Genomic DNA, 26,527 nt, shown 5'->3' with positions numbered 1-26,527 from the left:
GGGATGCCTTCCTGAGGATCTGGGAGCCTGGTGCCTTTCTCACTCATAGTGGCGGTTAGTCCCACACCAGATTATCCAAGTACAGTTTGTTGCAACCCCAATGGTAGTGGTTGCACTCTTTCACACAGCCACATACCACCATCACAACTATCACATGGATCCCCACAAGTACCCGAGGCTTGCCCTGGAATCCTCGAGATAGCTAGCACTCAAGGGCCACCCTGCAGTATGGTATGCCCAAGTTTCCATTTGGTTTTTCAGATATGGGCTCTACACAGACCGCCTCCCATCCGTGCAGTATAGTTTGGGCTCCCCTTTTCTCTTGCTCTTTCATGAGGACACCAACCGGATTATCCGGTTAGATCTTCTCACAACACCCACTGCACATGGATCACACCTTTGGAGCTCCTACCAAAGATACACTTCTACAAAGGTCTTTTTCTCACCCTCACTCAAAATGGATTCATCCAGTAGCTGGGCTACGTGAGTGTTCACAGGTCCCATGCCATGCGTATTGCAATCGGCCACATGCAGGTTTCACACAGTCTCAAAGTGGAGACAGGAAGAGCTGAGTGCAGTGCGCCTTCAGAGCCGGGCAGCTCATACGGAGAGAACCAAGGTGGAAAGATCTGCCGATTTTGCCACACAAAGGTTAAGCCACAGGAGCAGTACATATGTGACTACCCAGTATACCATGAGATCCGTGGGAAGTTTCATTGTCTATTCCATGAGGGATTTGGCACTCTCTCGAGGATCATTGGCTTCCCGGACTACCGCCAGGGCATTGGTGAGACCGAAGGGCATGACTAATTACTCATAAATCCCAAAATCTGTCCAGAATGTTGTCTTATGAACATCTTGTGATACCACATGCACCTAATGATATCCACTCTTCAAATCAATGCGGCTAAAGTATGCCGACCCATCAATCATATCAAGAAGGTCATCTATGTGGGGAATCGGAAAACTTTTCTTGATAGTAATCTTGTTCAATGCCCAGTAGTCAACACACATACACAAAGACCCATCCTTCTTTTGTACAAGGAGTACAGGAGAACGAAAGAAAGAAAGAAATTTATATTAAACGTCTTCAAAAGACTCAATGGGTCTATGAGTGATACAATAGAGTCCACGTAATCTCATCATAGTATAAAAGAAAACAAAGACTAGAGCTATGAGCTGGAAATGTCAAATCCCAGCCATACGATACAAAATGGGACCATCATCATACAGCCTATGGAGCTAACCCCCCCGTAGTAGGAGGGGGCCATCAACCCCTATTTGAAGAGATAGTGGAACCTCCCTCCAATCTCACAATATACGGTGCACCTGCATATGAAGTGCTCCTCTAACTCAACCTCCTTCTGGCATATAGTGCATATCCTTGCCACACGAGGTATCTGCATTTTCTCTCCCTATCTCTATCCTCACACGGTGATGACACCAACAATTGGCCCACTGCAATCCGCATGGCATGTGACATGTATATGTAAAGATATTTGGCCCTCAATATGAAACCATCCTCTGTAAGCCTCATGAAAATCTCAATGTAGTACTGTCGTTAGTGTGAGAGTGGCTCATGTGTTGTGATCTAGGTATCCTGTATGTACACCCAATAATTTATATCTGATCACCCCGTTCCTCTCATTTTGAGACAACCTGATGAATGGGGAGTCTGGGTCATACTCGAGTGGCGGGAGAGGCAATCCATCCTGAGTCCCTGTCTTGTGAATCAGGTGCATACTCAGCTATACCAACACTCGTGCCCATCTGCTGCTAGCTACTGGGAGGATTGTAACAAAAGCCTCGCGAGTCTCCGAGGGGCCATGGCACTGATCCTGTGAGTTTCTGTGATTTTCTGGAAGATTGCCTCTACTACCATCAGTGTTGTAGCAAACTCTGCCAAGAAAATATAATGTGGGACCGATGGTTTGTTGCATATCATACAGGAGAGCATCGTGACCTGAGGCCTCTCTATCTTCGGCCATTTGGCCACTGTAAGATCAGGTGCCCAAAAGGGTGCTCCATACATCAATGCCGGAGTGACCAACATGTCAAATAGCCACATCTTGGTCCTCAGCTACTACTGGAAATGGCCCCCGATGCACTCTCTCTCCATGAGAGCAAAGAAGCATACCCTCGTCATCAAGAAGACCGGTCCGGTAAAAGTGACTCCCAAATACACATGAGAAGCATACCCTCGCATCATTCTAGCCTCTGCAGCATGGCTCATCGAGGTAAAATTGACTCCCAAGTACACACATGAGAGTGCAATCTCCATTGGGCTGCCCATGTAGGTGAAACTTAGTCAACATGTGAAAAGAGGGGAGAGAATATCCTTAGTTTTCCCAAGGTTTACTATAAGATCCCGCTGTGCACAGAAGTCATGTAATGTGTCAAGATGCCTCTGGAGAGCCTCTAAATAATCTGCAATAAGCACAATGTCATCAACATAAAGTAGTATGGAAACAAGGATGCCTACTAGTGATACACCTCCTCCCCCTCCTTTATCAGAGGAGGCTGAAATCTAGTCAACGTAGAGGCCAAAGAGAGTGGCCTTGCTTCACTCCAATGGTACTAGAGATCTCCTCTGATAATCCTCTTGGGCATCTCCCCCGCCCTATGACCGACTCATATAAAGCCATCATCCCCCAAATCATGTCTGATGGTACCCCCAATCCTACAGTCTCTACAGTAGTTTGGCTCAAGGCACCATATCAACAGCTTTACAGAAATACACAAAGCAGCAGTAAACCTGTCAGTGTCATGCTGTGGCCTCCTCTATGATTCCTTGAAGGGTGAAGATTTGATCCAGAGTGGAGAATGACCTGCGGAAGCCTACTTGCCCTGATGCTCTATGCCCATGTCTCTCTGCTAGTGTGCTCAGCTCCATCTCAAGTACTGACCCATAAAGTTTGGCGTGTGGGGCCAATCATAATAGTCCTGTAGTTGTTGGGGTCCATGGGATCTCCGGCTTTATGGATGGGTGTGATGATATGGGCTCTCCACGTGGGTGGGAAGCCTTCCGAAAGAGCCCGGATGAACATATGGGCCAGGAGGGGTGCCAGAGTCTCCCCTGCATGGGAGATGTGCTCTGCCAAGAGGCCTTCATGGTCCTATGATCTACTGTTTTTTGAGTCTCCAGATGGCTCTGGCCACCATGGCGGGTGTGAAAAAGGTGGTTGCAATGGGACGTGGATGTGATGATGGTGGGATGGGGGCTGTACTTTGTACAGGGATCGTGCATATGTGCGCCATATGGATGGAGATGTCATGGGTGTGGGTGGGCATTTCTCCCGGATTTTCTTCCAGCCCTCATTACAGTTCACACCTTTGAGAGATCGGTATAAATCCTCATATTGGCCATTAGCATGTGCTCATTTCTTACGCGTGGTTGTGTATTGGTTAACCCTTTGGCTCTTGGATTTGGCCAGTTGCCACCTCGCGTAGGAGACACTCATGTGTTGTGTGGCATTCCTCATCATACCAATCGTTATGGGCTATGGTGCCGGTAGGGGCCCTCGTGGTGGATTGATGGAAATGTGGCCATGGCAGACCTCTACAGTAAGCTGCATGAGATAGTTCTTTGTTGCAGCAGCATGCAAAACATGATCTTTTATGATGATAAGTGGAATACATGAGTAGACGTCAATGTAACGAGTTTCCCAATGCCCAAAAAATGAAGACACAGTTCCACTGCAAGAAGAGATACTAAGTGGTATATTTCTGCCACTAGAGACCACTTGAAATCCATCATGATGATTCCCTTTCACTTTAAATATGCATTCAACAAAAAAATTCGACAAATGGCTAATAAAGCTACACAATTTACCCTTAAAATATTTTTCATGCCAAATGCATAATGACAAATTCTGGTCAAGTACTTACACAGGGATCACTCGAGTACCATATGAGGCATAAATATGGTTGCGCTGTGACTTCTGCTTAGCTTTTCCCTTGCTCTTTTTATCCTTTGAGGTCATGAGAGACCAGAGTGGTTGGCTTTTTATAACAGACTCCTCTACCTCTGGTGTGTTATTCAGAGATCGATACTGTAATCATACAGAACAAACGCTTCAACAAAGGTGATAACAGGAAAATTTGTCATTGTCAGCCATCAATTATGAGATATTAGCATTCATATTCAGTAATGAAGTGAAAGTTCAAAGTGGTAATGCCTTCATTACATCTTAATTCAGGTCCTTACCTGGGTTCATGTGAAAGCATGCCACATCAGCATGTAGCATGTCGCACCAGAGGAGGTGACACGTCATTTTGAGGGAAGGAGGTGACCTCCTTTAACTGAGTCATGTGGCAGCAACCTCTTGAGGACGACACTTCCTCAAGAGATTGCTCTGATACCAGTTGTACAGAAACTAGGGTTAAGGTTACATCGCCGAGACATAAATTGAGGTAGAAAGAGCAGCATTTTTCTTTCAAAGCTGAAAACGTCAGTGCCAAACCCCTAGAGAACCGATTTTTCTACAATGGGGTAGGATCTTGGCAATATATAGGCAATCTCCCCCTAGTCCTACACTAGCCATTCATGACTACCACTCAGCTTCATCATTTTAGAACCATTTCATGTACAACAGAGCTTCAGCCTTGTCAAACCCTTATCCCTGTTATGCCCTAGTTCTCTCTCCGTAGTAGGTTTCCAATATGCGCCATTGCTTCCTCAGCCTTTCCAAGACCAGGTGGCAATAGCCATGCAAGTTTGATGATTATTTGACAGAGGCCTTGCCACAACTGTGACAGTCCTTCCCACACATGCAGCAGCACTTAATGCTGTAATACAGTCTTGTGAATCTCCCATATAAACCGTGAATGCAGCCACCATCAGCATGTAATGTAGCAGTACTGTCCATACAACAGGTGCCGAGCAGAACTGTGGATATAGATTTGGTGCAGCGTTTTTGAGGAGTGTTGTTCTTGGTTATGCTTTCTTTCTTTAGGGTGCATTAGAGCCGGTGTGCAAGCAGTTCTTGTGCTCCGACAAGAAGGTGCCCTATACTCCACCTCAGTAAAGATGAAACATGAACTAAGCATCCAATCTTCACCATCACGAGGAGTGCCTAAAAGGAGTCATCTCACCACTAACTTGCAAAGCAATGCTCTGCACTATATATCCGGATCACAATATTCAGCCCCCTTCGTGTCTGGGGCGTATAACAAGCTCCCAAGCCACTCTGGCCCGGGTGTCTAGTGTACCATCCAAATAAAATGAGAAAGGCTATTTTGAGGGACTTGGGAGAGCTTCTTTGCTTATTGGTGAAGAATTCTGCCAAATTTCCGCTCCGTGGTCTCTCAAACTAAAAATCCATGAAGCCAAGAAACTACACAGTGAGGCAAGATCTACACCCTCAGCTCTCAAGTCCAAGGTGACATTTTTGCAGAAAGCCAAAGGTCAGGTTGTTTTGATAAATAGTTACTTTAGCGTTAATCACTTTGAGGACTTCAATTTAAGGAGACATATGGCGAATCACAAAGTGCCAAAGGTCAGGTTGTTTTGATAAATAGTTACTCGAGAGTTAATCACTTAATCACTTTGAGGACTTCAACTTCAGGAGACATATGGCAAATCACAAAGTGCCTAATGATGTTACGAGAATTTTCAAAATGTACTGAGCAGTGCTATAAGTATTTGCTTAGACAATCAAACCACTGAAAGACAAGTAATCCATACACGTGACGTGTGATATGTATGTGATAAAACTGAACAAAACCCCAGGGATCACAAGAACTAAGCTGCACCCCCATGCCCCCTGCCCCCCCCCCCCCCCCCCCCCCCACACACCTCTTCCCCTTTTCTTTGGTACTCTTTTGTTTCTCAGCAAATACTCTGCATTGATACCAAGTCAATAAGAGCAAATCCCGATCTAGTTCTTGAAGATGATCTCATAAATCCTTCCCAAAAAACATGTCTTCAATTCTCTTCTCTGCATAAAACAGCCTGGAATAGCATTTATATAGATATCTTCTAGCCTGCTTTTTCATAATGGCCTTGTTTCCACAAAAAATAGGCCAAATTAGTAAAATCTCAATCAAAATCCGGCCATCCAAATTTCCGCTGGTCAATGCTGGTCAACGTGAGTCCTATATTGGTCATCCCTCGTTAAACCTGAGTCCTATTCCAAGGGACAAGTCGCCACGCACCGCCATGCCTCCGGCACAAGTCTATGTAACCCTCTTTGTGTCGTACTGACCAACCAAGCACTTATTAGACTGTTTGGTCGGGTGTTGGGGAAGCCCAAGTGTGTGTCAAGTCCTTGTCCAAGTCCCAAGCAAATGTGTCATGTCAAGGTGTCAAAAGGAAGCCATTTATATGGTCAAAAGCCCTAGTCTTTGGGGGCCATGGGCACCCTTGGTGGGGACCAAAAAGAGGCAAACATGGACCAATTATTTGGCTGATGGAGGGCGCCTATGTAAAGAGACTTTACGGGCAGAGTGACACTAGCTCTTGATGCCTATATAAGAGCAGCCAGCCAAGGGCATAAATCATCTTGCAACCTGTGAGCTCAAGGGTCTTCCCACGCATGAAGAAGAGCTTGACCCTTGAATAGCTTGCATAAGGGGAGCATAGAGATCAACCATATCTTCATCATCTGAAGGAGAGCATAGAAGGCTATCCAGCCAGCCTGTCACCCTAAACAGCTCATCCACAAAGCCATCTCTAGAGCAAAACGCACAGCACATAAGCAGCCTAGAGCAGCCAGAAAAAAGCAGCATACAGGCCATCCAGAGAGCTGCAGCAACAAGGGTATATACAGAGAGAAAACACAGCCCTACAGGTGCCCTGAATCAGCCCCAAAACAGAGGTTCCATTCAGCCCAAAACAGTCCCTCAGCCAGGAAGTCAATCTTGTGCTTCATTCACATTGTGCAATACATAAGCAAATACACTTGTCAACAAGTGGGGGCCCTTAAGAGGGTGGTTGGGACCCAATTTATGTGAATTTCAGCAAGCACTTTAAGAAATCTCTTCTCTATTCCATAAAAGAATACTTCCACATAAGTCACATATCACATTTTTGCTGCATGTGGACTATGATGTGGTTAAACTTTTCTAACTGTTATTTTACAAGTAGAAAATAAGGCCTAAGGTGAATGGATGACTCTTGGACACAAAAATCCCTTCGTTGGCTGGAGCATCTTCTTTTTTTTCTTTGATGAAAAGTCACTTCATCACAAGTGAAAAGATCACCTGATGGCGTCCAAAATATGTGTTGAATAGAGATGGCTCGGACGACTCCAGTAAACCAGCTGCTAGGACATCTGCAGAGTGCCTCATTTCCTGCACCTCAAAATTAAAAGGCATGAGTTAAATGACAGAGGAATTATAATGCATCACCACAAGCAAGAACACCGAAGCAGTTCATTATGCACACCATGACAGTCCTGACAAACACAAAAAATACAGAGCGAACTCTATCATGGGCATGCATTTTTCTCCTGCATAAAGCCAAATGACAACAAAACAAGAGTCCAAAGGTAGCATACTGTAGTCAACTATATCTCAAACTACTTTACACTTCCATAGACAAACCTGAATTGTATTCATATATCACACAAAACTTGCTGATAATAAGTATGACCCATCACTACTTGGGCACCAAACTATAAGAATCATCACTCACATCTCTAAGGATTGCACCATCTAAAAAGGTCCTTGTTCGAACATGAAAGCGCCCATCTTTAGTCTCTTGTATAGACTCACCACGCAAAGCTTTAGTAACAGCAACTGCTAGCTTCTCATGTTCGTGTAGGCTGTGAGTCCCTCCAACTATTACAATTTCCTGCCCAGGCTGCAACATCCTTTTCACCTAAAAAGTTGCAAGAACATCTTATTCAGTCATAAAATCCCAAAAATGCATGTGAAACAAACTTGTGACTTGAGTCTCCTGATCGTGTTTCGGTCAGGATATGAAACTTTTGTATTTCAAAATCTTGTGATGGGCTGGGTTACACAAAGTCTAGTCTTCAATGCTAAGTTCATTGCCTTGTAGCTTTTGCACTGCAACTTACCCCATATCATTCAAATAATAATGTATGAAGAACAGCATAAAGAACCAGAGATCACTGTTTATGAATATGAGGAAAGCTTCTACTACAAGTACAGGAAACATGACTGAGCTGATGTGGCATGTGGTATGCCACTCTATGCCACAGCACATGGCCATAAATGAAAATTATGGGACTAAACATAGAGAAAGTAAGCCATACACACTTCTTTATATACGTGAGTCCATCTAGATCCTACCTTAAAACCCTTTGAGGGTGTTAATCAGGTCTGCCCAAAAACCAACAAGGCATTCAAGTAATGCCCTTCAGGGCATAGAAACACTTCGCCTACCAAATACTTTTTTTTAATGGTTATATCTCCGAGCTACGACTCCTTTGTAAGGCTATTTACAATTTCATTTTCGAAGAGAACACAGATAATAGTAGAAGATTTGCTCGGACTGATTAAAGCCACAGAAAACACCTAACCAGCTGTATATATAATAAGTATATATAGATATACATATACATATACATATATGTATATATATAGATATGTATATGCATGTGTATGTGTGCGCACGCGCACCATAGTCGCAAGAAACGTTTCTAGGTTTTTTTCATTATGAGGTTTTTGGGGATTTGTTTCAAAAGGTTTCATCCCTCAACTAAGAAACTGTGAGGTTTCGAAAAATTAATATTGTCATTAATTCTTAAATATTAAAAAAACATAGAAGCTACGTAAAAGCATAGTGTAATGATTAGAAAATCACATAAAACATAAACTTGAAAGCATAAGATACGTATTACATTTCATCATTCATAATGTCACGAGTCATCATTCATAAACCAACTCAAAATTGTCACATAAATCCATGTCAAGGCTCAACAGCCTCAGGTTGCCTTGCCTTTTCAGCCATCTCTTCAATTCTCTCTCCGGATAATGAAGTGTGCAAAAGTGGCTGCACTTCATTAAACTTTTCCCCAAGCCACCATGTGCATAAAATATGCCCTCATTCATACAATAGCAACCATGTGAACCTTGCTTTCCTTCCGATGTGAAATGAGCCCTCACCCACGTGCTACTACCTCGCAAGGTATCACCACAATATTTGCAAACAACACACATGGTGCCGGAAGTCCCATACCTATGAATGAAAATGGTGTCTTCCCATACATCATGGGTCCCATCCTTCTTGTTTCGGCGAGGCATTATGGGCAAATCGCTTGATTAGATGCCAAATTAACTTTGATTAAGGATGAATTTTGCAAAATTGAAGAAAAGAAAGGAGAAATTGGGCAAGAATCAAGACATTGGAGATTGAGAAAAGAAGCCAAATAGAGAAGAAAATAGAAAGGGAGAAGAGCAGAGCAAGGAGAGAAGAAGAGAGAAGAAGAGGAGTTTGTCACTATGGTGTGTGCGGGCTCACACGCAGAGAATCATCACATGTGCCATGTTTCTACCGTCAACTTCCATCGTCTATACCTGCTGTGGAAAGACTACTTTCTGCCGTCGCATGTACATGCTGGTAAGTCTCAACACCTAGTGGTGCTGGAATGTGTGCAGTCATCTATTCATGCCGGACTAATAGTCGTCGCCTGTTCTACTCATGTTCCTGCTCGCCATTGCCTTCTTCCTAAGACTTTCACCTGTACCTGTCATTTCCTCTTCCTGCAGGCGTCCTCTCCTTCTGCAGAGCTGATCCCTTTCCTCCTCCTGACTGTTTTCAATTCTTGGTCAAAGCCTAGCCTGTTCGTACTCAGTCTCAAGATTTCTTCACCTTGTGATCATAGAAGCTCAAGTACGCATATTTTATATAGAGTTTGTGCGTTACGTTTTTTTAAATAAAAAACGTGAGTCTTTGTAGTCTTTTAAAAAAATCGATTTTATAAGGTTGTAAAAGAGAGAACGTTTTAACGTTCGAAACTACAGAGAATACTCCCGTGGGTGTTTCTCTCTCTAGAGTTTAGCCCAATTAAGCATCATGGGAAGAAAGACTCATCTATGATTTTTATATTTATCATCTATGATTTTTATATTTATCATCTATGACCTACTTGACAAGACCATACTCCTAGGCCTTTAAAAATATATATATAAAAATGACGTATTATATTTCAATCTAACATAAAAGACGTCCAATACATGTAATACTTCGCCGTATTATACGTCCTATCCCGTACCTGGCTTCTATGCTTGTGATTAGCCTCCCCGTCCCTCCTTTATACCCGTCTTCTATTCAGTTTTTTTCTCTTTTTTGTTCTCACCATGGACAACCATGATCAAGTCCTTCATGAGAAAGTTTACACCCGCAGGTGTATCACTTCAACTGCTGAAGATCCTAAAAGGCTAAAGGAATCGGATCTTGCTCTGTCTCACCATGATAATCTGGATGCACAACACTTATATGAAGTTTTGCACAACGACTTTCTGGAAAATCAAGTTGTGCGGACAAGCCTAAACCTGCAGTTAAATACAAAATCTCGGTGCAGACAGTTTTGCCAAAAGGAAAGAACTTTCGTAGAGTGTTGTCATCTTATTTTTTCCGTGGGAAAATGCCATCAACAAATGATGTTGGACAATGGTTAAAAAGCATATTGGGTGGATGCTTTCTTGATGGTGTACACGTATTATGCAACACATGGCTTTTTTGAAGTGGTCCTTTCAGAAGCGACATATAAACAACAATTGCTAGAAAAATCACCATTGTATTATGGCAGGCAAATGGTTCATGTGCTTCCCTGGAATCCTACTAAGGTTTATCAGGCCCTCATCAAACATCAATGCCCGGTAAGCACTGAGGTGGTTTACTTTCCTGTGAATTTTAGCGAAGCATTGCCAGGCTTGGCTCAACGATTGGGAACTGCAATTTGCATCGCATGTGTGATGCACAATCGTAATTGCTTCTACATATTGTAATTTGTGGCACACTGATACACCCCCCCCCCTTCAATTGATGTGAAGATAGATGATGTACACATGGGGGGGGAATGCTTTGACTTGAAATAGGGTGTGTTTGCAGGTGCATGCTTCACATGCCATAAGTTTGGGCATCTGGCTTCGAAATGTCCCACTATCACATTGTGGCCTCTTGTGGATTCTATTCCTCCTGCTCCGATGGCAATTGAACAAAGTAGTTCAAGCAAATCCCCTTTCAGTTAAGAGACCTAATTCAGCCCCTCTACCAACATGGGTGTGCAGACAAGAAGCAAAATTGTGCAACAGCCCCAACAGCAAGTACGCTCTCAGGCACCTTAGAAAAACATTGTTGCAACAAGAGAAAAAAAAATGTTAGATGCGGATGGTTAGCAGACCCCGAAAAGTATCAATGTCAGACCACGACCATTGCAATCATGCACTTGGACATAGTTCATATGCATCTACATCTCAGAATAAAGTATCTAGCCTTGCAAATGTTGATGCTAGAATATTGTGGGCTGATGTGCTCAAGGGTGGAATCATGAAATTGCAAAGTATGCAAGCTGATATTGATATGGCCTTTACTTAAAATCGCTCCCTTTTTTCTGACAATGAATGCGCCAATAAAATGTATGACATAATGTGCAGGGGTTGAAAAACCCAAGAACTTGGAGATTGGTTTGGGACTATACATACGGAATGAAACCGGATATAGTATGTTTGCAGGAACATAATCAGCATCCTCTAGCTGGATAAACGAGTTTTTCCCATGACTATGATATATATTATGTAGGTTTGAATACTTTTCCTGGAGTTTGTGTATTGGTCAAGCATGTGTTACGGCCAACAGTGGCATATAATGATCCAAATGGCTGTCTAATCATTGTGCAATGTATGTTGAATGGCCAAGTTTATGAATTTGCATCGGTTTATGCTCCCTCAGTTTCAGCCCAAAGAGCTACACTTAGGCACAAACATTTGCAGTATCCATGGCTGATATATGCATTTCTATGTGGGGACAGAATGGTGAATGTTCAATGCATTAATACTTAATGCATTATGCGTTATGCATAATGCATTTATAAGCGTGCATAATGTGTAATGCTTAATGCATTAATGCTTAATGCGTTAGGCATTAATAAATTAAGTGTAATGCATGCATTAAGCATATACTTCATGCATAATGCATAATTCATTAAGCATATGCTTAATGCATTACAATGCATTAGGCATAATCCATTATGCATTAATGCATTATGCATTGCGTAATGCATTAAGCATATACTTAATGCATAATGCATAATTCATTAAGCATATGCTTAATGTGCAATGCATTATGCATTACGCTTAATGCATTGAGCATATGCTTTATGTTCAATTCATTAATGCTTTATGCATTAATCTTAATGCAATAATACATAAGCTTAATGCATGAATGCATAATGCAATAAGCTTCATGCATTATGCATAAACTTAATGCATAAGTTTAATGCTTTATGCTTAATGCATGCATAAGTATTAGAGGCAAAACAAACTCAAGAAATAATCCGCGGCACCCGAAGGTGCAAAAATAACAAAGAGTTTAGTCAAGGGGCTATTGGATATTTCAGAGTTACTCTGGAGTCTCGGCTAGTGTTCTTTGTGGTGTGAGCACCCCTTATTTAGGTTTAGGGTCAAAAGACAAAGTCCTTGGTGCCTATAAAAGCATGTACTTGGGCCCTTCATTCTTTCATATGAGTACCATTCAAGTTGTGCAATCTATCTCTAACACTTGGGCTCTCCCTCCCTCCCTCTCTCTCCTACACCACATATCCGTCTACGAGCTGGGCTGTAATGGTATCCAGTATGACAGGGATGCACCACATATCCGTCTCTCTCATAGTGAGAGGAACAGAGTATTGAGACAGGATCTATGGCAGCTCTATACACGAGAGACATGGATATCGCCTACACAGCCTCTTCCACCGAAGATGCTATACTACAGAGATCACTTCATGAGTATCACTGTTGATGGATTTATAGAGAGGCCTAGATACATGGAGGGCTTTTTACCACACGGCTCCCGAGTGGCTATTGGTCAGCTCAGAGTTTCATCACACCGATTGGAGATTGAGACTGGCAGAGCAGCACGGATCCCCCGAGAGGAGAGGGTATGCAGATTGTGCAGAGAGGAGGAGGAGAGTGAGGAGCATTATGTATGCAGATGCAGAGCATATACAGCCATCAGAGAGAGATATCCCATTTTATTCAGAGAGCCACATTCCCTACGCCAGATCTTTGAGACAGCAGACCAGCGCATACTGGGGAGATACATTCTAGACATACAGCGCCAAAAACCTGCTCATATAATGGATAGATGCCCCATGTCATATCTGCTGGTATGCCAAGAGACTGCAGGCGCTGAAAGAGCCTCTCTCGTGGTACTGTGTCAAATGCCTTGCGGAAATCCACAAAGCAACAATAGAGCTTTCTCTTCCTCACTCTGGCCTGATCAATCATACATCTCAAAGTGAATACATGGTCAGTGGTAGAGAAAGCTCTCCTGAAGCCTGCCTGCCCTGATGAGCGTAAACCTGCTCGCTCAGCATATAAGTTAAGCTCTTGCTCCAGCACTGCACCATAGAGTTTGGCCAGCACGTGGCCAACCATAACCGTCCTGTAGTTGCTCGGATCGAGCATATCCCCTGTTTTGTGAATCGGCACAATGGTGTGCATCGTCCACTCCGCAGGCAAACCCTCTGCTAGTGCCCTGTTAAACAGGTGTGCAAGAAAAGGAGCTAAAGAATCTACTGCATATATGAGATGCTCACCCTGCAGGCCCATATGGTCGGCGGCCCGTCCATGCTGTAGGCGGCGGATAGCTTCCTGTACCATCAAGTGGGTAAAGAAGCTAGCTGTGGTAGGTCGAGGCTCCTGTGGCTGAGGTATAGGTGGCTCTGTGGGGCATGGTATAGACCCTCTGCATATGTGTGCCATGTCTGTGGGTCTGCAATAGGTGTCGGGGTCCGGGGCTCTCTGAAGTGCCGCCATGAGACAGGGCTATCTCTATTCATGAAGAAATGAAAGATCTCTAGCTCCTGTATCTCTGCGAAGGCCCGCCTTTTGCGGCGAGTAAGTCTCCTCATCTCTCTCCTCGACTCCTGCTCTGTGATGGCTCCCAAGGCTCTTTGTATGCGGAGTCGTGAGTACAGGGCTCTGCACTCGTCATCATACCATCTGTTCTGGGGCATAGTCCCAGGTCCCGCAGGCTCTCCTGAGTGTACATGATGTGGGAAGCTCTGTAATGCAGCCGTGTGTAGGAGTGATGCGAGCTGGGCTGTAATGGTATCCATAGAGGATACCCCATACAGGTACTCCGATTTGTCTCATAGGCCGAGTTCGGTCTTTTGGAAGACGTTAATAAAATCTCTCTCTCTCTCTCTCTCTCTCTCTCTCTCTCTCTCTCTCTCTCTCTCTCTCTCTCTCTCTCTCTCTCTCTCATCTTTCTTTCTTCTTTCTTTCTCCATCATCCCCAAACATCATCAATGACACACTCGAAGAGGAGAAAAGAAGGAAGATTAGGGCATTGGATGTGAGAGTGGTGGGATGGAAGGAAGGAGCCTCGCCGAAAGAGGACGCCATAGCACTATGCAGAAAGCTGGAAATCGCTGATAGCCCCTTCATCGAGGAATGGAGGGTGGGAAAAGACACCACCAAGGAACGCCCACTCATCCTCAAGTTTGCGGGGTTGGAGGCGAGGCAAGCATTCCTTACCACAAGGCAGGCACTAAAAGGAGAAAAGACTTACCTCAAAGACGATCTCACACTAGCACAGGTGGCACACAGGAGGGAGTGCATGCCACGCATCTTGGATGCATGGCAGACAGGGAAATGGGCAATGCACAGAGATGGGAGAGTCATCATCACCGCGCGACATGCCCAATGACAGTGCGAGACCTATGAGACCAAGCTAGAGATTGCGATTTGGAACTGCAATGGCGCCTTGAGGACCAATGCAGGTCTGTTCGAGGAGACATTTAGAGGGAGAGACTTGGTCTTATACATAGAGACACATCAGTGCCAATGGAGTTGGCTTCCAAAGGTGAGAGGATACAGATGGGAGTCTGTTCACCACCCACACCCACGCACAACAGGGGGTACCCGGAGGTCGGGAGGGGTGGCTTTACTATACAGGGAGGAGCTTCAACATGTGATACAAGTGGCAGACGGGATGAGGCCGCACGGTTTTTGTGGGTGACGATCCAGACAGAGAGGGTTTGAGACATCTACCTTGGAGTGTGCTACTTTGCACACTCCAATTCTAAATATGCCACCCATGGAGAGTCCCCGTACCTGCCCCTTTATGATGACATTATGAAGTTTTCTAGTCTAGGGGACATCCTGTTGACTGGAGACCACAATGCCCGCACCGCAGGTGCATAGTTACCCTTTTTAGAGACAGATGATCCCATGTACCATGAGATTGACATGGTGGGTACGGATCTGGAGCAGACATCACAGGATACAGCAGACTATGGAGAGTATCTCTTAGCCCTCAACGGGGCTCATAGGCTAGCCATTTATAATGGCCTGGCTAGATGGCCTAGATCCAACTCCTTCACCTCCTACCCCTTCGGACATGGAGCCAATACAGTGGACTATCTAATGGGATCCCTCTCTCTGATCCCACTCATTCCAGAGTTTACCATCTCTCCTTGCCCCATCGGTGTTGCAGCCGACCATGCATACCTAGCCTTCTCCCTGACATGCCAATACACCATCCAACCACCTGCTTTGCTCCATCACCGTCCAAGATACCACTTCACCAGAGAGACCTTTTCCATCTATTCTAATCACATCTACCGCATCCTCTCCGACCTCGACCCCCACATCCCACTTGATGAGCTTACCACACACCTCTCAGCCACCCTCCATACGTCCGCTGTAGACGCCTTCCCGCACTCCAAAGCCACCCCTACATCACCAGGAGGAACTGTCCCACAGAATAGCTGGTACGACGAGGAATGTCGTGATACCCGAGCCCGTCTACATCGGGAGATGGCACTAGGATCCACCACTCACCAACACGCGCGAGTGATCTTTCGACGTCTCACATGGAGAAAGAAGAGAGCCTACCTAGCCAGGCTTGAGCAGGAGCTATACCAAGTATTTCTTGGAAGGGACTGTAAGGAGGCCTGGAGGATCTTCCAGGATCATCGCCTCCGATTCCGATTACTTCACCCAACACCTGGCACACCTATGCCACCTCTCTACCATGCCCCGAGCAGCCACCTCTCCCCCATCCACCCGAACCTCGTCCCCCACACTCTTCTTTCTTTCACCTCAGCATAGTGAGAGATGCTATTGACAAGATGCAGACTGGGAGAGCACAAGATCATGATGGACTCCTCACCCAGCATTTCTCCCATGCTAGGGACACGCTAGCCCTTGTACTGGTTCACATGTTTAACAAGGCTTTATGTGAGGGTTTCCCCGTCAGCTCGTCATCGAATACTATTGTACCTATCTTGAATGCAGGTGACCCCATGGACCCCAACAACTACAGGACTATCATGATTGGTCACACCTTGGCCAAGATTTATGGTTCGATTTTGGAGCATGAGCTTAGTAGATGGTCCGAGGAGCAAGGACTAGCACCGGGGCAGGCAGCAGGCTTCAGGAGAGGGCACTCCACACTAGATCATATCTTTACATTATGGGGGATCATTGAGGAGGGGAGAGCCGACAGGCATCGGATATACTACTGCTTTGTGGATTTCCGCAAAGCTTTTGATACCGTCCCACGGGCCAGACTGATGGGGAGACTACAGGATATGGGAATGCCAGCAGAGATGCTTTCGGAGATCATTACACTCTATGAGTCAGTCAATCACAGGCAAAGTACGGGTTCCAGGAGGTGACTCAGAGATCATACATAGCACTATCGGGGTGAAGCAAGGCTGCCCCTTGTCTCCTACTCTAGTTGGTCTATACATTGACCAGATCTCTGATTACATAGACAGACAAGGAGGACCAGGAGCACATTTGGCAAGAGTCTTGATACCGATCCTCTTGTATGCAAATGATATTGTTCTTATTTCTGATTCACCAGAGGGGCTGCAAAGGCATTTGGATGCATTACGGGCCTTTTGCGAGGACCGGGACCTCACTGTGAACCTTGGAAAGACGAAGGTCATGATCTTTAACACCTCCTCACAGTGGATAAGTAGATCTGAAGTACAGTTTACATACAGTGGAGAGCCTGTGGAGTATGTTACCTCATATGTATACCTTGGGATCACTTTTGCTGAACCTCAATTCTCGATGCGGAAGGCGGCCGAAAGCTAGATTGATGAGGCGATATGCAGCCCTTGGCTCGCTAGAGACCTAGTACTGTGCAGAAGGGTATTGTGGGTGTTGCAGCCACTGTGCACGTACAGTCGTACAGCAGGAGCACCCGTGCACGCAAGCAACCGTACAGAAGGGTACAGGTGGCCTAAAAAGACCACGCTAATTCGGACAGAGCTAAGCAAGTGGGCATGGTATAATACAAAAGCGCGTTTCTTTTTTGGAAAAAAAGATGTAAAGGCAGGCCTAGTACCTTCTAGTCTCTATGTTATTGAAGGCACCCTCCTTATTTATAGTGGGAAAGCACATGGGTGTTTTTTCCACCTACCAAAACGTGGGTTAGGGAATCTTTTACTCATCTTACCTTTTCCGGACGTGACGAAACCTTGGAGACGGTCTATTGCAAGGCTTCACAATACAGTTTCCAACTCTCATGAGTGGAGTATCGGTAAGTTGGTGGTTTTGCGTATTTTCTTGTCTTTCCTCACGTGAAAAACCATGTTTTCTCCTCTCTTCAATTTCTGAAATTCAGAATCAGTACACACTTTTCTTGCAGCACCAGCTTTCTGATTCTCCACGGAGCCTGCACTCCACTTCAATGACGACCTGTTGGACCAAGAGGATAACCCTCAACCCGATGGCGAGCCTATTGAGGCGGAGCAGGAGCAGGAGGTTGAAGGTGTAGAAAAATCTTACATTGAGCAGAAAATGGCCAAACTCCGGGCCAACTTGCAGGCTGATACGCAGCAGTTGGCAGATCAGGTGTTACTCCTACAGAGGGCAGTCCTTGGATCAGGTGTTACTCCTACAGAGGGCAGTCCTTGGATCAGCCCCTACTCTAGGTATGGTTGCAGTCACACTTTCTTTCACACCGGACGCTTTTGCGGGCAAGAAGAAGGAAAGGACCCTGAAGATTGTTGACTCCTGGCTCAACCTGTAGAATGTGCATTTCAAGTTCACCCTTTCCCAGATGCCCAAAAGATTCATATGGTGAGGGGTCTCCTAAAGGGAAAGGCTCTTACCTGGTGGAGAGAACTCAAAGATAAACCCACTACTTGGGAAGATTTTGAGGCACAGTTTCGCGACAAGTTCCTGTAAAACGAAAAAGCAATTGTAATATGGAAATCTTATCTATCATGACAAATTGATCAAACACATAAACATGCCAGAGGAAAGAGACAAGAAAACAGCTCTGCAGAGTACACCACACTAGATGGGCTAAACAACCCCCCCCCCCCCCCCCCCCCTTGGTTAGATTACCAAAAAGGAGTCTTCTTCAGATAAGGGATTCTCCACTGGCATGCACCTGAATCTTCTAGTACAACATGAAAACAAAAACAAATCATATGCTGAATTCAATGTTCCTAAACAGAACTAGACAGCTTTCCCAGCTTAAAGCACATGTAGTGTAACTCGCGGTGAGTGCCCGGGGGACTAGGGCCTTTGACACACTTGTTGATACCATCAATGCATATTAAAACATTTAAACATGGCCACAACCTTAACATATATCCATCATCATTTTGCATGAAGCATAAAAGCTGGACAAAACATCCACAAATGCTGAAAATGGAGCATGCACGTGTGACACCACATAGAGGCCGGAATGGGCCGACCTCCCCTTGGAGTAATTTATTACCCACGGAGAATAATATCATGTACAAGCTTTGAGGGCCTTACTCTCCCCACGGGAGATGCCGGATTATCCATATACAAATGCCATAACACAGCCCAACACGAGGCAACCAAGCCGGAACACAGGCTGTAAAAATGTTGAACCAACAATGTAATCCATATACCTCCGTGTGGATACTGATTCTTCCCCAAAAACCACGGGTCTTCATGCAATAGAGTTGGTATAGCAAGTACAACTCTCCATTCACCCGGTACAGCAAGTACAGTGGCCGGTACAGTAGGTACAATGGTTGGTACAGCTGATACAATGGTTGGTATAATGACTGGTACAGCAGGAAAAGTGATTGGTACAGCAAGTTCAATGGTTGGTACAGACGGTACATTGGTTGGTACAACCAGTACAATGGCTGGTACAGCAAGTACAAATGCTGGTACAACAAGTATAGTGAGGCGCAGCAGATTTGGCTGCAGATGCTGCGTATTCTGGCTCCCCTCTCTCCAGAGGGTATGTTTACGTGGGGTGCCGCTGCTTGGTGGACCTCGTCAGGGCCTGCGATGGGCTATGAGATGGAGCAGGGCAGTCAGGCCATCAGATTTATTAGGGGCCAGCCTCGCCTGGTTCCGGCACCGGATTTCTCGTCCGCCAGCTGTACACAGGAGAGGGATTTACGATGGGAGCTCCTCAGCAGCCTCACCATCTGGTTCACCTGGAGGGCCGGGTGCTTCACCGCCTTTGAGGGGAGATTGGAGCCACCAGCAGAGACTGTACGGGGGATTTGGCAGGAGTTGATCCACACCCTGCGAGGACAGTACGACCGCATCCGGGGAGACTCGGACGAGGCGATCTTGCGGCGCCAGGCCTTTCACACCACTTGGCGCTGTGGCCCCTTCTACACCTTACACACGGGATTCCCCCATTGGCACTACAGGCCACCTATTTGGCTCTTCCCCCCCCCTATTGTATGATTTAGCATCTCAGTCCTTTGTGCTGATGCTTGTATTTTGCAGCACCTAGGGAGAGTCTCCCGGGCTGCCATGCTGTATTCTCTGCTCTGTTTCTCTTATGAGCAGGAGAGATTTTTTGTAGCCCTACGGGCGTTTTTATATAACTAATGAAAGGATCTTTTCTCGAAAAAAAAAAATCTTATCTATCATGAATAATGATCAAACACATAAACATGCTAGAGAAAAAAAAGAAGAAAATAGCTCTTCACAGTACACCACACTAGGGGCCAAAAGATGGACTGAGCCCCCCCCCCCCCCCCCCCCCCCCCCCCCCCCCCCCCCCCCTTTTTCCCTTTTTATGGCTAGATTGCCAAAAAGGAGTCTACTTCAGATACAACCTTGCGGGTGCCCAGGGATTCTACATTGGCATTCACCTAAATCTTCCAATACAATATGAAAACAGATACAAATCATATGCTGAATTTAGTGTTCCTAAACGGGACTGGACAGCTTTCCCGGCTTAAAGCAAATGTAGGACAGCCATGGTCAAAACAAGCATTCCAACATCAGCCCGGGACAGCCCTGTAAGGCTGTATGGTTATTTCCCACAGAGCAAAGCGACCAGCCTCAAGAGGGCTGAACCAGCAATCGACCAGCCTCAAAAGGGCTGTATCAATAGTCGACAAGCCTCAAAAGGGTTGTATGAGCAGTCAACCAGTCTCAGGTATCCCAAAAGGAGTCGGCCGGCGGAAAATTGCATGCTAGAAGCAATCAGCCAGAAGAAAGATAGAAGCCAGTCAAGCTTCCTATCATTCCACCACAGTCATCTTTCTGAAACTCTCCAGAATAGATGAAAACTGTTGTGCCAAGGTGATGCCCATCCCCACTTGGCAGATCAAAGCATCTAGCTCACTCTCTTCTTGATAACCAAGGGAAGTGAAAGTTGCAGCCGAATACGGTATTCAAGCAAGCCCAAAAACAAACCAACCTACACCAATGTACCTCTGCAGCTTGCAATTGAAAATCTCCAATGCAGTTTTCCCACAAGTTTTCCTAATCAGCCTCCGAAAAAACTGCAATGTGAACTGCTTACTTGTCCATGAGTTCCTCATTAGCCCCCATACACAATTTCAGCCTCTTAAGGTTTACCACTCTGGAGGCCAAGAAGGCATGTGTGTGGGTGCACGTGTTCATCGCATCCATGAGCATAAGCTCCAACCTGAGGTTAGTCACAATGATCTTTTGTAAGCTGTGTCTAGTGAGGGTTTTCACTCCAAGTTTATTTTGTCTCCTCCTTTAACAAGACAGAAATCAGCCCATCTCAAAGGGGAGGCATGTGGCCCTGCCAGTCCCTTGGAAATCAAGTGACAAGTTCTTTCAATTCAGCCTCCAAAAGAAAATGAGATATAGTGCCAGTAGACCATCCATAGAGCAGTTTAGAGTGGGAAAGCCTTGAAACCTTCATTAATCCACTTGAAATGGAGCATCTGACATACGTAACACTTCAGCTTGTTCCTTGGTTATGTCTAACTTTGCACTGCCTGTAAGAAGTCAAAGGAAAAAAGTAACCACCTTCATCACACACCATGCTTCTAGCTTGATTGTAGCAGGTTTCAAAGAATCTGGTGCATTCAGAAAAACCTTCTCATTCTCAGTCCATGTTTCTATGGTAATGGCTTTGATAACTGCTTTTATCTCGAGGTTTCCCTAAGCTATCTCAAGATAGCTTAACCATTGATTCATCTCCTCAAGAAACTCCTTAGCTTCTTATACTTTTTCCTCCTAACCCTACTGCTACTGGTGCAATCATCTGTAATTAATACATTAGCATAAATGGACTCAATCTTGTACCTAAATAGTGGGCACTGTTATGAGAAAACTCCAGTTTTCAAATATACTTTTTCAATTAGTCTGCCTCCTAATCACATATGAAGGTTATTAACCACCTCCCTTGCTGCCTTAAGACATGAACAATACAAATATACAGACGCTTTATCCTCTCATTTTTGCTCTTACTCCTTTACTACTAGAGTGGGATACATGCAATATGATGCGTGTTTATTCAAATTATATTCACAATCTTTCTCAGCAAAAAGGCAAGTCATCAAAATTTTACAACTGGATTGTTAATATTTAAGCAACATGAAAGATAACAATACAAGTATAAATATCATGTTCAAGAGAAGTTTACTTCTTTGGTGACAGCCTCGATGTCTATTGTGTAAGGCCGACCTGCCTGAAAGAGATTGTACTTATTGTGGTTTTGCAAAACTATAATGGCAATAAGCAATCGAGATGTTGGATCAATTGTTTCAAACCTAGCACGTGCAATACACTATGAGAAATTAAAACTATATAGAGGAAGAACCACATTTTCCTCATGTGTAATATAATTCATACCTCACATCTGGTGCAATCACATGCTCAATTGTTGTTGCAATTAGACCTGCAAGTTGTGGGGCAAAAATATCCTGAGTTTGAAGACTATTGATGGGGTCACGTCCTCGTGGAAATAACAAATTCCTTAGTCTTGGAATTGTTCTGTAGCTGACACTTCCTTCTTCTGTCTCAATCCTTCCATAAACGCAGGGACCAGCTGAGAGATCAATAACTGCATATCTGGATTAAAACAGTAAAACGTTGGTAATAAACAATCATCGGTACAAAACATAACAGCAGCATCAAGACAATAACCTGATTGACAATTGAAACTTCTTATCAGCTGTACAATCTACTGTCATTTCAAAATCATTCAATAATGGTTCCTATTTGGTATTCATTGGTTTTCAAAATCCTTGTGCTAAACGAAACAAACAGTAAAACTCCCTTGAACATTCAAGAGTTTTGCATCATGCATGGCATGCCAGAAATATATAATAGATAAGCACTTTAAAAAACCAGGGAAGTAAGATCTTTACCACGGCGGCTTTACATACAACACTTCAGCCACTTCAGAGGCCTCACTGAGAAACTTGAGCAAGTTCAAGGTAGCATTAGGAGAGTCCAAAACAGGCAGAGCACCAAGTTAGAACCTACTCCAGTGTGTGCCTAATGATGGCCGACTCGCTGAGTTGAAAGCATTCAAAAGTGCAGAATCTAGGGAAGCAACAGACTTAGCACAAGTGATCGTAAGCCCTAAGCAACACATGCAGTTTCATTAGGGTTAATCTTTGCTTTCCAATTTCGTTTGAAAGATTAGATGTTAATGTAATAGGATTTGTACCTTGGATTAGAGTATACATTGTGTTGATTTTACTGTTTGATTAGAAAAGAAAGATAAGTAGGAATCATTACTTGATTAGAGTAGAGATTAAGGTGATAATGCTTGTTGGAGTAGATTAGGCGATTGGGGTAGGTTTGCTTTGATTAGAACGTATGGTTGATTGCTTGATTAGTTTAAGGATTGATAGCTTGCTTTTACTTGATTAGATTAGAATTAGGACTTTGATTGATTAGGGTAGGCTTTGACATTTGTTTGATTAGGTTAGACATTAGTTTTTGCTGGATTAGGTAATTAGGGTGAATTTGAGGCTAGATTAGAGTACCTAGATAGTTGAATTCACTACTAGATTTGATTAAAAGTTTAGGGTAGGTTGTTGGCTTGATTAGACTAGAATTAGGACTTTGCTTGATTAGGGTAGGCTTTTGACATTTGTTTGATTAGGTTAGACATTAGTATTTGTTGGATTAAAGTAGGTAATTAGGGTGAATTTGAGGCTAGATTACAATACCTAAATAGTTGAATTCACTGCTAAGTTGGATTAGGAATTTAGGAATTGATAGCTTGCTTTTACTTGATTAGAATAGAATTAGGACTTTGCTTGATTAGGGCAGGCTTTGACATTTGTTTGATTAGCTTAGGCATTAGTTTTTGTTGGGTTAAAGTCGGTAATTAGCGTGAATTTGAGGTTTGACTAGAATACCTAAATAATTGAATTCACTGCTAAGTTTGATTAGGAGTTTAGGATAGGTTGTTGGCTTGTTAGAAAAGCAATTAAGGATCTCAATTTTTCTTGATTAAGGTAGAGTTAGGACTAGTCTTAATTTTGTTTTGCGTTGAGTTTTGGTTAAATTGGTTGCTTACCTAGATTAGGAATAGGGTTTTAAAAACTAGATTTAGATCAAGATTTGATTGATTAGATAGACTTTGTGATTATAATAGGGTGGATTGTGCTTGATTAGGATAGCATAAGGCTCTAAAATAGAGTAGAGCTTAGAGTTGCGATTTATATTAGTACTAACGTAAAATTAGGACTTCAAATTCCGGATTAATGTACAGCTAGAAGTAAGAATGAGGAGGAAAAAAAGAAAGAAAGGGAAAAGAAGGGGGCAGGTGGGTGTGTGGGAAACATGAAGTGATTTTAACCCAAGACACACAATGGAGAGAAGAGGGAGCAAAGGAGAGAGAGCTTGTGGACAAGATCACCTTTTATAATAGCATGAAGCTTTACAATGGCAATAGTGTAAGCCCAACAGAGCATGCAGTGACAGATGCAACCACATGTACGAGAGATATAGATAGAGAGAGAGAGGAGAGAGAGAGAGATGGGAATAGGGGGGTTTTCACATAGTACAACACGCTCAACAGGGAATAGGCCCCGCCCCCTCTTCAGGAATTTATTTCAGGAATAATCCACAGGCTTTTGCAAGCCAAGACCAATACAACGAATGAATACAATATCAAACAAAAGTGTCAATGTCGAGATCAGGCCAAGTCGATGTCGAGGCACAAGATAACTAATGCGGAGCTCACTACGAGGATGACCCACAAGAGACTTACACCAGGCTAGTACCAAAATCAAAACTGATGTTCCCAAAAATATATTCAAGGTTCTCTTTACTCAATCCGGACAAAGGTTAAATCCAAGAGACTTCACACCAGGATAATGAGTATATGTCTTCACAAGGTAATCCCCTTCTACGTAGAGGTTTAGGGAAGTTGGTGGCGACAAAACTTCTGAAGACAATAGACAGTATAAAAAGGCCATATGCAAGCAGCACAAGTGGAGGCGGCGCTCTACAATGGCGGCAGGGCAGCGCAGAGCTCTTCTTCTCTGGGCAGAGGTAGCGCAACTCCCTGAGTGGAGTATACACAGCAGTTAGTGTGCAGGCGGCAACAGGATTCAGAGACCAAGGTAATCCGCAACAAACAGGGTGGCGGCGCAGCCAGATAGGAGCGGTGCAAATAAGGGCGGCAACGCTGGCATTTGCCAGAGGCTACAAGTGCAAGCGGTGGCGCACAGAGCAAAGGCGGCAGCCGGAGACAGAAGTAGTGTTGCTCGAGAGGCGCAACCACGTGAGCAAAGCGCTGTTAGGGCGGCGCAGCTGCGGGCAGAGGCAGCGGAACTACTGCAACCGGCAGCGCAACAAGGTGAAGACGGCAGCACTGATGACAAAAAGCGGCGCGTAGGGTACAGCTGGCGCTCAGAAGGCGGAGCAGCACCGAAAACTGGTGCTACGAGGGTGGTAGCCGCCGGTGAAGGTGGAGATAATGAGCCACCCGCGTGAGGATTAGGGAGAAAGGATGATTAGGGAGAAAGGATGATATGGGCGATGGTTTCTTTCACTGATTCTCCCTCAAACTTCTCCACAAGTTTCTATGAATCTCCAAGAGGATGCATGCTTCTTTATATACTTGAAGTGGTCCATGCTTTTGCCACACTTTGCTTTTGCTTTATCTCCTAGCTTTTGTTTTATTTTCTTGCTTTTGCTTTGCCTCCTTGCTTTTGTTTTAATAATAGTCAAAGTTCTTGATTTAAGCTTTTAGAATCTTCAGGGGAGCAGCATTTCTACAAAAGCGGCTTTTAGCTTTTTGATCCAGTTTGATGTCCTCTTTCAACGGTGCCCTCAGCTTTTTGGTCAACAAAGTTTGACTTTTGCTTTTTCTTGCTTTTTGACCAAGACGAGTGGTTTTTTCCAATTCCAACTTTAGAAACCCTGTTTCCATGTGTCCATCATCCTATCCATGTGTCCGAGCATGAGTTCTATCATGTGAAATGAGCATGGAGGACCAAATAGTTACAAACTTACAAATAGCCAGCAAGAAGTGTTGCCCTTGTGCTTGGATTGGATTGACTACAAGTGAATATAAGAAGTCCCTTTTATAGTGCAATGTGGGAGCTAGCCGACAACTCCACGACCTACAGAAAAGAGATAAAAAGCATAAAAGCCCATAAAATAAGTACAGTCCCATAACACTGAGATGCACAATTCTAACACCCTCTCTGTAGCTCATAGTGTGCGAGAGTCTGAAGAAGATAAGTTGATGAAGATGCAACCATGGAACCTCCAGTACTGCAAATACCGGAATCACCTCGAAAAGAGAGCATCTGCCAACCTGTTTCCTCGAAACAAAATGCCACCACGAACAGCAAGGAACTTTGCTTGGCTCTGAATTCCCACACAAGTGTGCAGTGAACTCCAGGAATAAGATGATGATCTACTGGACACACCGCGCCCATAACCCCCAACAGTGGGTTGTGAACGCATCACATCCCAAAAGCCTCCAACAATGAACTCGAAACAGATCTAGTCCATTATCTCTGCTACACCAAAGATGACCATGTCCTACCAAATTTTAATGCTTGGAACTCCGACTCACGGTTCCCATGCACCGGCTGCTATACCAGCCCCCTCTCCCGCCCACAAGCCTCCTCTGGCTAGAAGCACATGGGAGAAACGACATGTATACTAGAGAAGT

At 44.4% G+C, this 26,527-nt stretch overlaps 1 protein-coding gene across 1 annotated transcript in view; it reads right to left on the bottom strand.

The window, feature by feature from the left end:
* Window positions 1-26,527, bottom strand: part of LOC147602564 (uncharacterized) — a 135,934-nt gene that overhangs the window by 64,951 nt on the left and 44,456 nt on the right. Inside the window, exons 6-10 of the mRNA XM_086797887.1 lie at window positions 22,228-22,446; window positions 22,019-22,145; window positions 7,637-7,822; window positions 7,204-7,293; window positions 3,889-4,052 (exon numbers count right to left, since the gene is read on the bottom strand). Of these exons, the coding sequence (XP_086654013.1) occupies window positions 3,889-4,052; window positions 7,204-7,293; window positions 7,637-7,822; window positions 22,019-22,145; window positions 22,228-22,446 (786 nt within the window). The remainder of the gene's footprint in view (window positions 1-3,888; window positions 4,053-7,203; window positions 7,294-7,636; window positions 7,823-22,018; window positions 22,146-22,227; window positions 22,447-26,527) is intronic.

This window comes from Cibotium barometz, unplaced genomic scaffold, assembly GCF_041138505.1.
Source record: "Cibotium barometz isolate CiBa-2024 unplaced genomic scaffold, ASM4113850v1 ctg488, whole genome shotgun sequence".
NCBI lineage: Eukaryota > Viridiplantae > Streptophyta > Polypodiopsida > Cyatheales > Cibotiaceae > Cibotium > Cibotium barometz.
The sequence above is the reverse complement of the archived record's forward strand: the minus strand, read 5'-3'. Positions and strand labels throughout refer to the sequence as shown.